The sequence below is a fragment of the Puntigrus tetrazona genome, chromosome 22, assembly GCF_018831695.1.
Source record: "Puntigrus tetrazona isolate hp1 chromosome 22, ASM1883169v1, whole genome shotgun sequence".
Taxonomy (NCBI): Eukaryota; Metazoa; Chordata; class Actinopteri; order Cypriniformes; family Cyprinidae; genus Puntigrus; species Puntigrus tetrazona.
The window spans coordinates 4,790,374-4,802,705 of record NC_056720.1 but is presented as its reverse complement, the minus strand read 5'-3'; the positions used below and the strand labels follow the sequence as shown (position 1 = coordinate 4,802,705).

Sequence of the window (12,332 nt, the reverse complement as noted above, 5' to 3'; positions counted from 1 at the left end):
TAACGGCTAGTTTCCCACTGAGCTGGTTGCAGTGCATTCTGGGATTGGATATTTGCCAAAACAAGGTATCTTAGGAGGCAGCATAATAATGCCGTCTGTCTTTCAGAGCGGTTATAACACCAAGGATCTACCTATAATGCCTTCAAATGCTGCCTGTGTTGCCAGCTTACAAGTTTTCAGGGCAAAGTCAACATGTCAGATGTTGTCAGCAAAGCTTGCATTGTTTTGAACCCGAAATATTCCTCTAAGGTTTTTACGTATGACGTTTATAGATAGCGAATTCATATGCGGTACCGTTGCATAAAGCATAAGCTTGCTTTACCTTTTTTCGTGTCTGCCGCTTGTGTGTGTATTTTAGTGCATATGCAGCACTTGTTTATGGTGTACGTGTGTGCGCATTTCTCAAGCTGATAGTGAGGTGTCTTCAGGGATTATAGCGTTGTCCAAAACCTAGTGATGTGCCAAATAGACTTTTTGCAGAGGCTGTTCCAAAATGTATGCAGAAACATTATGCAGGCTTTTAAGATACTTAGTTTGGTTGACTGCAGCATTGCATGTATGCTAAATTATTCAGCTTGAGAGAGATATGAACATATCTCAGTACAAATTCCTATATTTAATTTAATACTTTAATACAGAGGATATCAAAAATATTTTTAAATTGTGAACATTTCTGCTTATTAGAATAAGAGAAAGTTCTACTAAGGCCCAATCTTATTTCTACCACTTAGCCATTCCCGTTTCACCTGAAGGTGTAGTGGTGTCTCAAATCTCTTTTAGTTGGAGGGGTAAGAGTAAGGGCCAGATGGCATTTCAAACAAAGACTTTTCGGGACCACACTTCAAGCGAAATGGTACCCAGCTACAGCAGCAACGTGGCTGGCCGGACAAACAAAAAGACACGCAAATGTAAGCATTACTGACATTAACAAAAACTTTAAGGGCTGTAAATTAGACCTGGGATTCGACAGAACAGCTTGCGGCAGTGCAAGCCGTAAAATATTACTGTCAGGATTTACGTTCGGTGACAAATTAACATTGAAAAGCATTCGACCTTAGTGAATATGCATTTGTAGAAGTTTCCCTTTCAGATGCTAAATTTACGGGGGGAGAATATAAAAATAAATCATGCAAAGAGATCGACTAATATTTAACCGTTATTACGCCCAAAAAGCGTGTTTTGAACTATTTTGCGCTTGAAATAAGGGCCTTTCGTATCGCGGGAACCTTTTCATAGTACCCATCCTACTTGTAGATCTACCCACTTTTTGGCGTGTTGCTACTTGCCAGGAAGCAACTTCTCTAGGACCTACACCACTGGCTATTGGGAATGCCAGAAGAAGCCATTATTCAAATGTAGTTTGCCAAACCATGTTATTTTTACTTTACATTAGGAAATAGAAGACGACTTCGAACCCTCAACTAGGAGTCACGCAATACCAGGTCTATCAAGTGCTTCTTGCAGCACTTTATTTTTTGGCCTCCGGTTCTTTTCAACACACCGCGGCTTGTTTATTTGCAACTGCACACTTGGTATATTGCGGTGGCCGATATATAAACAAGATGTTTTAGAATCATATTTGCCATATAGAAAAAGCGGCACTAATATTCTGAAATTTTTAGCAATAGTAGCAACATGTCAAACTCCGTTGGAAGCCATTATGTTTCGAGTACACAGGTGAGGAGCTATATTTGTGTTGAGCTGTTTTACATTGCGTTTTAAATAATGTCTCAACAAGATGCTGTTGGTGTCTCTTTCTGTCTTGTAGCTGACGTATCTTCCTCCTCCATGGGGCGACTGTAAGGCTACACCCATGGACTCTGATTTCTTCAGCACATACAGTATCACCGCCTGCCGCATCGACTGCGAGACGCGATATCTGGTGGAGAATTGCAATTGCCGCATGGTGCACATGCCTGGTAAACGCACACACACACACACACACACACACACACACAGTGCAGTGTATCAACAGAACCATATGATATCTGCAGTGCTACAAATCTATGTGTGCTATTCTCTTCTGAACGCCAACAGACAAGGCACCAATTCTTCTCCTAAAGTTCTTCATTTTCATTTTATTCCGTAGCCTCGTTCTCAATTAAACAAACTTTGCTTTAAATTAGCAGCTGTAATGAAACAAGCTTGTGAGCATCTCAGCTCCCCCAGTCAAATCTTTTTTTAGCGTGCATTCTAGTTTAGCGTGTTCTGCCCAGCAGTTATTTTTAAAAAAACGAACGCATTAATTGCTTAATCTTGTGGTTTGTTATTCCTTTTCAGAATGAAACATTCTCAAGATGTCGCTTTCCAAGCTTCCGATGGTTTTTAAACCCTCACCGTGGCCCCAAAAGCTGTTTAGCGCGTCGTCTCGCTTAAATTCTAGCTGCTAGTTTTTCGGCTTAGCGAAAGTAAGAGGATTTTAACCTGAGCAAGTAAGAAAACCTTAATTTTCTGCAGCCCTGTTTGGATCCGGCACCCCCACTGCGTTCTGTACGTCCGTTTGAAACGCGGCACCTCTGATCATCTCTGAAGACTTCGTCATTAACTAGATCAGAGCTCCGTCAGACTGGGATTTGCTGTATCTTCGCCATCTACACTGTGACAAAACTGGAGGGCTCTGGTTATAATAAACAAAGCCGTCTTCGCCGCATGCAGAAGACGCTGTAAACAGGAAAATCACATTATAGCTAAAAATGTGCAGCCATCTTTATTGATTTTAAAAGAGCAAACTAGTTCATTGTTACAAGATCGTTCTAATATTGTCTGGCTTACTCGGTCTAGACTTGTTTTTCTGTTCCGCGTCTCGTCGATTGTAAGCGCTCTTTCTCTCCCCGCAAGAGTCCTTGAGCTCTTCGAGGCAACTTCAGGGCCTGAATAAATACAATTAATTAAAAGAGGAAATCTGATTTTTTTTTGAGGAGACGTTCAGAGCTGATAACAACGGCGTGATGGACAGCGACACGTTTTAATTAACAGACAGACGGAGGCCGTTTCATTTCACCTTTAGCCAGAACATTGTGTGCTTCTCTCTCTGCGGCACGTCTTTTGTTTTTTTATCCCCGCGCTTTTCTTAAAGGGTAACTTGCACAAAAACGCATTCAGCTCTTATTTCACCCCAAAATCAAAAGTAGATAATAAGAAAATGCATTATGCATGAAGGAAATGGGGCCTGTTTTGTATAGTAACTATTATTTGCATCACAATTAAGCACATTTCTCATCGCTTTAATTAGTGTGGGCATTTTACCTTAGGGTTTGTTTGCAATTCTCATTATTCTTAATGATGTTTCTCATTAGATTCTCATTACTGTAATAAAGTCACAGAAATCCTTTTGTCTCTTTTTATTGACATCAGCATAAATTATAGGCAGCACACAGATACTACTTCATATTAATAAAACTATTTTTTGAGGTAATTTTATTCATGTGCGTATATACATATATATAGTTTTCGTTTTGTAGCATTTTTATGGCAATTTACTTGCCGCACTGCCTACTTTACACATTTTTTAATATATAAAATCGCACTGAACTGTAGATGTTCCTGGGAGTCTTCTTTGCTTATATAAGCTATGTCTTTCTGTCTTTAGGAGATGCTCCATATTGCACTCCGGAACAGTATAAGGAATGTGCAGATCCGGCTCTAGGTGAGAAATTTGCCGCCTTTGTTGAAACGTTTCAGTCTAGAGGCCAGTTCTCTTATCTGAACCCATCCGCTCCTCATTACTGATGTCTGAACCCGAGGCCATGATGGGACAACTCGATTTATGACCCCTTCTAACCTCACCACCCACTTCCCCAGGCCTTTTTATACTTCATCTGTCCCATTGTTTTTCCAGCCAGGATTTTTGAGGTTAAGAGAAATGCTCTACCTTTTTCTGGCTATAGATTTTCTGGTGGAAAGAGACAACGACTACTGCGTTTGCGACACGCCGTGCAACATGACGCGCTACGGCAAAGAGCTGTCCTTCGTCAAGATCCCTAGCAAAGCCTCTGCCAAATACCTGGCCAAGAAGTTCAACAAGACGGAGCAGTACATTGCGTGAGTTTTGCTTAAATGCTGCTTGTCTCTGGCGCAAAATCGTCTAGAGCTTTGGCCATTGGGCTTCAGAAGTGTTTTGCTAATCTGACAATGTGCAGTTATATCGGAAAATGTTGAAGTTTGTGCAGATACCTAAAGAAAATCACAAATATTTCTTGCAGCTGCCAAATGCTTTTATATTTTTGAGGCTATGTTTAAACATAAACCTCACAAATAAAGTTGCCAGATTTAATAACTATGCAATTTATGGTTGTTTGTTACGTCCTATTTTAATTTAATTGTCCAGATTGGTGCCTCATTAGTAATTAACCAGGATCTCTGCCTGCCCTCATGTAAGATCCAGACAGCCAATCATCTGAACAGTTTAAAATCCACACAACAGCATGGCGGTAGTATAACACATCACTGCTTTGACAAACACGCTAAGAAATGTCAAGAAATGTCTCCACATCCGCAGCCATCTGGAACAACATGCTGTTTTTAGTTGGATGTCTATTCTACAGGCAGTTCTACTAGTTCGGGTGTTAATTTACATACTAAAAGATAATTATTAAAGTCAACATGTTTTTAAACAAACTGTTGTTCCTTAAGGCTGGAAGTAAAACGTTTTTATATTCAGGTGTGCATAATTATTCTTTTACAGATAAATGATCCAAAAAAGATTTAACTCAGACTGAAAGTCAAGAATTATTAAATGCCCACGAGAAGGGTACAGTACCAAAGCAACGCTAGAATTTAAGTTAATGCATGACCATCGGGCGGTAGAATGCTCATTGGGTCAGCACGGTCAGAAGAAAACAGGTGGAGAAGAAAAGACACATGTTAACTTCATAAGAATTAAGGTGAACAATTAGGTTTGAAGCCGTCAGGAACCATTTGTGACCCTGGACCACAAAACCAATCTTAAGTGGCAAGCAATACATTATATGGGTCAAAATGATAGAATTTTTTTTTATATGCCAAAAATCTTTAGGATATTAAGTAAAGATCATGTTCTCTGAAGATATGTTGTACCTTTCCTAAAATAAATAGATAAACTTAATTTTTTAGTAACATGTATCAAAAAAGATTTTCGATCTCAAGATAGTTGTATCTCAGTCAAATAATATTGTTCTATGATGTGGTTCAGAATTCATAATAAGATCAGAATGTCAGTGTGCCTAATATGCACGCACTGTAAAGAAAAAAAGTTTTTTCTGAATTTATCAAAATAAAAAATAAAATACTTTTTTTTTTTTTTTCAACTGAGGTGTTAACTATTAGTTCTGTGAAATTGGTTGTGCCGTTCCATGTTGACCTAAACTTTAATTTGTGAAATTATCACGGCAGCCTCAAAGCACAAAGCAGTGACAATCCACGTTTCATGAAACCATTTTCTTATATTTGCATGAACTAAATGGAGAAGAACTATTATTTGTAGTATTTTGCATTTAGAAAATGAAAAGAGAAGTCAAGTGGAACAATTGTAAATTATTTGCAGTATTTTACATTCAGAACAGGAAAAGAGAAGTTACTGAAAAACTCGGGAGAATTTAATCTTCTAAACGCAACAGCTGAATGCCTCTGTTTGGTTTTCTGCTTGTTCCCGAAGATATTGATGACTATCCATTGAAAAGGCTCAAAGTCTCTGCCATGGTTTCTTATGTTTGGGAAATGAATCATATGTAATCTTAAATCCACATCTTTGACAGAAACAGGGTTGTATATTAATCTGTAGCAGAAGATGGTTATGTTTCAAACCCAAATAATGCAATGTCTAGTTTTAAAGAAGGAACAATTTTTTTTTAATATACTGTTTTAAAGTGGCACCTCATTATCATTCTTTGAAAAACCTGCTTCGAAAGAACCATTAAAGCTAACCTTTTTAGTGTTTTTGGCTTCTAGGTAGCTTTGAAAAGCTTGGGCAAACACTCATAAAATAACTGCAGCTGTCGCCTGTAGCTTAATTAAACATTTAATATGTATTCAGAGGGGACCAGAAAAATTTCACTTTCACACCATCTGCAGTGACTGTGTAGGAATGTTCTTATTAAAAACTCAATTTATTTTTTTAAGAAGTTGAGTAAATTATACCAATATGATATAAAGTGTAAACTGCCACTACTTGATGTGCAATAACATAACAGATATGCCCAGAATCAACTCCAGCTGTGTCTAAAAGGGCCCGAGGTTTCTTCTGGATCGACTCCAACCGTCTGCTTACAGCAGTGGAAGATTAGAGAATGAAATGCTGTGAAATTGGCAGAGATTGTGGATCGATGCTTGGAAGATTGTGCAAAAGATGGGGAGGCTCGTGGAAGTAAATGCACTTGGGGAGTCCTCACCTTTCCTTTCTGTTCTGCTCTTTAGAGAAAACATCCTGGTGCTGGACATCTTCTTCGAGGCTCTGAACTACGAGACCATAGAGCAGAAGAAAGCCTACGAGTTAGCCGGCCTTCTTGGTGAGCAGCGATTTCTGAGACATCAAGATGAATTCACAAGCCTTGAAATGATTTTACCCCTTGATATTTCAGTTCTTTCACTAGCTATGTTTCCATCCACCTATTTTTATGTGCATTTTGGAATATCGCATTAAAAAAACACTGGATGGAAACACCTAGATGCACATAAATTCTAAAAATGCGCATTGCTTATGCATACATTTGATTAGGATAAACTTTATCTGATTAAAAAGAAAATTGCATAAACTACGATGAAAACACATTAACTGAATCAATTCCTTCATATGCAGTCATGTCACTTTGAGATGGGATAAGTTAAACGATTTCATTCACACAGCAAGTATTTGTTGTTATGGTTATTCTAAAATGGATGAGAAAAAAAGTCTGTCATCTAAGTATTTCTGTATAATAACTATCTTCCACGACTGACAGATTTTTGAATGGAAACATAGCTATTGTGCACACCCAGCTTTATTAATTGCTTTCCCAAAAGATGTCAGTTCACTTTTTAGAAAGTCAAACTAACTTAAAGTGACATAAGAGAACATAAAGACAATAAAGCTGTTAAACAAAAAAAAGACAAACAGCAGCTTGTAATTTTACAATCCATTTAAGCATGATGTGGTGCAAGGCTTGTGTGTTCTATCATGTGGCTAATTACTGGACTGCACTATTTCAGGTGACATTGGAGGACAGATGGGACTGTTCATCGGGGCCAGTATCTTAACCATCCTGGAGCTCTTCGACTACCTGTATGAGGTAAGACCTCCCTGATTCACATCCAAGCCTGTACCTGCCGTTCTTCTTTTCTCAATGTATTAAGGACCCTTCAGGGATAATTATCTCGAAACTCGACAGCTGTGGAAATTTCTGTCACTCAAAATGGCACATATACTCCTTTCCCTCATAATTGTGATTGGTATGACCTTCACAAAAGCTGTGCTCTCTTAACATTGGAGCTTTCTTTCACCCTGGACCTTTTGCCACACTCGGAATCTGAATGGAGTGTAAATATATGATTACTTTTCAAGCCTTGGCTCAGGATGTGATTGCTTTCAAGATATCAATACCTGAAGGCGAAGGGTGGAATTGTCTCTTGATTGGGAAAATTGTCATCGGATGTGATAATAGGCAATCCAGCAGGCAAGAAAGCAGAACAGTGCAGAAGCAAGCTACCAGAATCTTATTCAAAGCAAGCTGAGGACTCAATGTTGTTGGCAGATGCAATGCTTCAGGCGTTATGAAGAAATCGTGCATGCACACACTCTGTCATTAGCATCTTAATCAACATAACTTCTGCTAAGAATATTGTCCTCAGATCTTATATTGAATATGACTGATAACCATTGGTCTCATCTGCAGAAGTATTACACACTTGGGTGGGCGAAGTATTGCAATATTATTCCCCGATTGACAATTTTCAGTATATATATATATATATATATATATATATATATATATATATATATATATATATATATATTTTTGACCATATGGCCATAAATCATCACAATACTTATGATTTTGCTTTGTTATATTGCAAAACACCCAATCCTACCATGCATTAAAACATGACTTTTAAAACAGGGGAGCGATGCCAGAAGAGCTATTTTTCTTGTCTGGTCTCTCGGATGCTCCTTGGGTATCTCTGTATGGCAGTGATTGATAATGGATCACGTGATCTTTTACAGGAAGTGCTGACTTGCACATCTTCTCAACAGACTCACATGCGCCTTTGGTAAATAAAAGCACAAGCATTCAAAATGATTTCTGCTAAAAGATAAAAAAAAACACAAATACGGAGACGTGAAAGGGATAGTTCAACCAAGAATGAAAAATCTGTCATAACTGACTGACCAAAATGTTATTCCAAAACCTCTTTTTTGAGTAGAATGCAAAACAAGATGTTTAGCAGATTGTCTGTGCTGGTTTATGAAGAGTTTCTGTATCCATGCCAAAATGTTTGTATTTATGAGTCGTGCACAGCACAAATCTCATCTTTCCCAATGGAGAAATTGGATGTCTTGTTGCCTTTATCAAAAAGAGAGAGAAAATGTGAAACCACTCAGTATGCTATTTTTATTCAGACCAAAATCACTATATTATTTAATACAAATTTGATTTGTTAAGCACAAACCTTGTAGAACTTTGCATGAGGAACTTGCCACAACATTTTTTTTTTAGTAATTTATTTTCCCCTTCCTTTCATTTAGGAGTTCTTTACCCAAAACTATTCTTTTGGAAAATTTAAAGAAATCTAGCCATGCACTAATTTTGATAAATTGACTTTCCACGTGAAAAGCCTCTAGAGTGTGGTTCAGACTCAACAGCAGGCTCTCAGTATCGCCCGTGACATTAGGACACAGATGGAAGACAGGCTGTCAGATATGGCAGGTGGAAGCTGGCGTCATTTGCAGGAAATGAGACACAAATACTGTCAGTTCCAGGACTTGTGTTTGTGTAATCTGGCTGGTTTAAAATGACTTCTGGTACATGACAGCCGAAAGCCAGTAACAAACAATACATCATCCATCCATCATGTTGTTCTGTGTGTCAGCAGGCCCACATGGGAATCGGGGGGAAATGCCCCAGTTACGAGTTCAGATCTAGGACTTCATATTGTTTCTGTCAATCTCTGGAACAAGCAGCGTTTGGGGATGGAAGCAAATTGAGTTCCTGGAAGTTTTCTGAATGTGTGCTTTACTTGGGATGCAAATAGGATGCAAATAAGACTTGGCTAGACTTAGATCTACAAACGTCCAATATTTCAGTTCCATGCATCCATGTCTGCCATTCTAATTTCACAATAGATTTGTTCATCTATGTTATCGCATTTGTATTTCATAGAAATTAATCCGACAGTTGAGGTTTTTAAGTTTGTCTGCTTTGCTTCAGATGTTTAAGTAAATTTCCCAGAAGCTCAAAATCTCCACATGACCATAGTGTGAACTGAACAGCATGTTTTACGCGTGGGTTTGTTTTCTCTCTCTGAAGGTGATCAAGTACAAACTGTGTCGTTGCGCCAAGAAGAAACACCAGCGCAGTAACAACAACGAACGAGGAGCCGTTCTCAGCTTGGACGATGTAAAGCGCCACGTCAGTAACTATCACACCAGTATCTGTGCTGGCTGATAAACTCCTGCTTGCAGATAATAAACACTATGTTCAGAATAGTGTACTGTCATACAGTTCATACTCACAGTATTCAGTTATGTGTGCAGTTTTTTTTATTGGAATATCAACTATTTATTGCTGGTACAACAGAAAAGAATACTGCATGAGATGCTGCATCCCACAATGGAACATTATCAGCTTGACCTTCCAATGACAGAAATAGTAGTGTAATTTATAGCATCCTCAAGTTAATATTTCATTAGACTGACATGCTTGACATGCAATATTTTGCCTGATTGCAGGAAGTATTCATTTTACTCTCTCTTTCCTCTCAGGCTCCCTGTGAAAACCTTCGTACCCCGTCAACCTACCCAGCCAACATGCTACCTCACCATCCTGGCCAGGGCAACTTCGAAGACTTCACCTGTTGAGCATAAAGCAAGAGCGACCTGTCTGACAGAGAACAACCAAAGCTGACCACATCAGTACGGACCCCATTCACAACCGGACATTACAGAACAACCTTCTGGATCTGCCACATACTGGAAAACCACCATGTCTTGAGATATATCCAGACATCGGAGTAATGGTACCGAGCAACAAAGTATATTTTCACTAACACGTTCCATGGAAAACTTTTGATGTTTTTTGAACATTTCAAGGAAATACTGCCTCAAAAACGAAACTCCTTGAAGCCTAAGAAATGACAAATTCTGTGACTTGGACATCGAATAGCTTTCCGCAGCTGGACCCTGATGCCTTTTGTGTACATAGTGACGGCTCTAAACTGTCTTAAGACCAGTGGCTTACGTAGGTCAGTAGATAAATATAGCGCTTATTCACTGTATGTAGCCTCATTAGTCCCATCCGCTGGATCTATTCAGCCTCAGTGTATCTCACGAGAATGTAACTTCCCGAACAAGGTGACCATCACAAGCGTCAAGAGGGGGTTTTCGGGGTGCTGGAGGGTTCAGGTCCCATATGACATTGTGTTACAGGTCTCATCTTGTAAATGCATGCTGGTCGTCCTGTGCATGTTTTTAGTTTTATTTAGATATCATTATTACTATCGCCAAGTTTGCCTCAATTATATACAAGCGCTGGAAGATGGTGTAAAGTTTGTTTTTCTGTGTATATGCGTGTGCGCAGGTTTTGCTGTTCTTGTGGGGGTGAAGTTTCTCAGTGATCCCAGAAGAATAGCAAGCTGATAGAAGCACCTTGTCAGAACCTCTCTACGAGGATTCAATATGATACTAAACAAATGTATAAGTTAATATCTAAAAATGCCAAGAAGGTTTATTTTAAGTCTAGAATCAGTCTGTCGTATAATTAACATATTTGATAAATGATAAATGGGAATGGGAAGCCCTCAAATTGATACAGTGGCCCCAAAAGGTATTTGGACACTTTCAAACATGTCAAAATGTGTTGCTTTAAGATTGCACATCAAAAATGCTGCAGGATTGCTATGGTGGTTTTTAGTGAATCTATGATATCTGTTTTTCTTTTTTAAGACTTTTAATGACATTTAATGATGGCCTGTTTACACCTGGTAACTACATGCTCTTTCTCTGATCGGATTGTTACCCGATCCTAAAAAGACCAGTCGTAAATGCCCCTGAAAACACTTTTGAGATGGATTTAAATCTGATCGCTCAAACCACTTCAGGAGGTGATCTGGCTGATTGCTGAAACCACTTGGCTAACATTACTGTCCGTGATACCAATTGGTACTGAAATTTTAAAGGGATAGTTAATCCTAAAATGAAATTTCTGTCATTAATTACACACCCTTATGACCTTTGTTCCTCTTTGGAACACAAATTAAGATTTTTTTAATGCATTCCGAGAGCTCATTATGTGACAAAAATGGAAGAAAACACATGAAGTGACCAGGTGTAAACAAGTCCTCAGGCATTTGTAGTTGTGACTAAAAGTGTTCATTTCTGTCTAGGGCTAATGTATGAATACATGATTGTTTATGTGCGCATGAAGGTGTGACTGAGCACGAATGTTTGTGACGAATGTTTCATTATTTGCGCTGTGTTGCTGGTCTGTTTCTGGACGAAAGGGTTTCCAGGATCAGGAATGTAACAAACCAAAGAGTTTGTATCGCTGGGTGGACCAGACCGATCACTCGTACAGCACACCGGTCATCACCGCAAACTGTTGTAGTTGTGCGTGTGTATGTGTGCATGTGTGTTTGTTTGTGCGAGACTGTTATTCCTCCGTCTTTATTTTCGTTTCGTTAATGAATACCGAACTTCGCATTTAACGGCTTACTGTTTATTTCCGCTCTGTACTTGCCGATACGTATTTGTTAATGTCGCAAACTTCATATCAAAGCACAAACAAGACCACCGATATGTAAAGGTGATGTTAAAGAATGATAAAATATTCTTATCAGTGTTATCATAATCGACAGATTCATTGGTACTCTTTATTCTTTAGTTTTTTGTTTTTTTTTTACTACAAACATACATATTGCCTGATAGTGCAGTCGGCAGATAATAGGCTGTTCTATTTATCTATGAAGGTATAATAAATATCATTCATAATTTTACGAATGACTCATTGTTATTCAAATCAGGTTTACGGTGGATGTCAGACTTCCGAGATTTATCTACGTTGAGTTTTTCTAGACTGCAAGCTCACATTAGATCTCTATTCAACAACAGAAAAGCCCTTTTGAAGTGTTTTAGGATAATTTTCCATTTTCATCAGCGAAAGAACGCA

General features: G+C 38.5%; 1 protein-coding gene across 1 annotated transcript in view; it reads left to right on the top strand.

Moving 5' to 3' along the window:
• asic1b (acid-sensing (proton-gated) ion channel 1b) overlaps positions 1 to 12,159 on the top strand; it is a 39,953-nt gene extending 27,794 nt beyond the window's left edge. The window contains 7 exon segments of the mRNA XM_043222641.1: positions 1,769 to 1,919; positions 3,590 to 3,646; positions 3,888 to 4,041; positions 6,391 to 6,482; positions 7,162 to 7,241; positions 9,477 to 9,578; positions 9,932 to 12,159. Of these exon segments, the coding sequence (XP_043078576.1) occupies positions 1,769 to 1,919; positions 3,590 to 3,646; positions 3,888 to 4,041; positions 6,391 to 6,482; positions 7,162 to 7,241; positions 9,477 to 9,578; positions 9,932 to 10,027 (732 nt within the window). The 3' untranslated portion in view covers positions 10,028 to 12,159.
• The last annotated feature ends 173 nt before the right edge of the window (positions 12,160 to 12,332 follow it).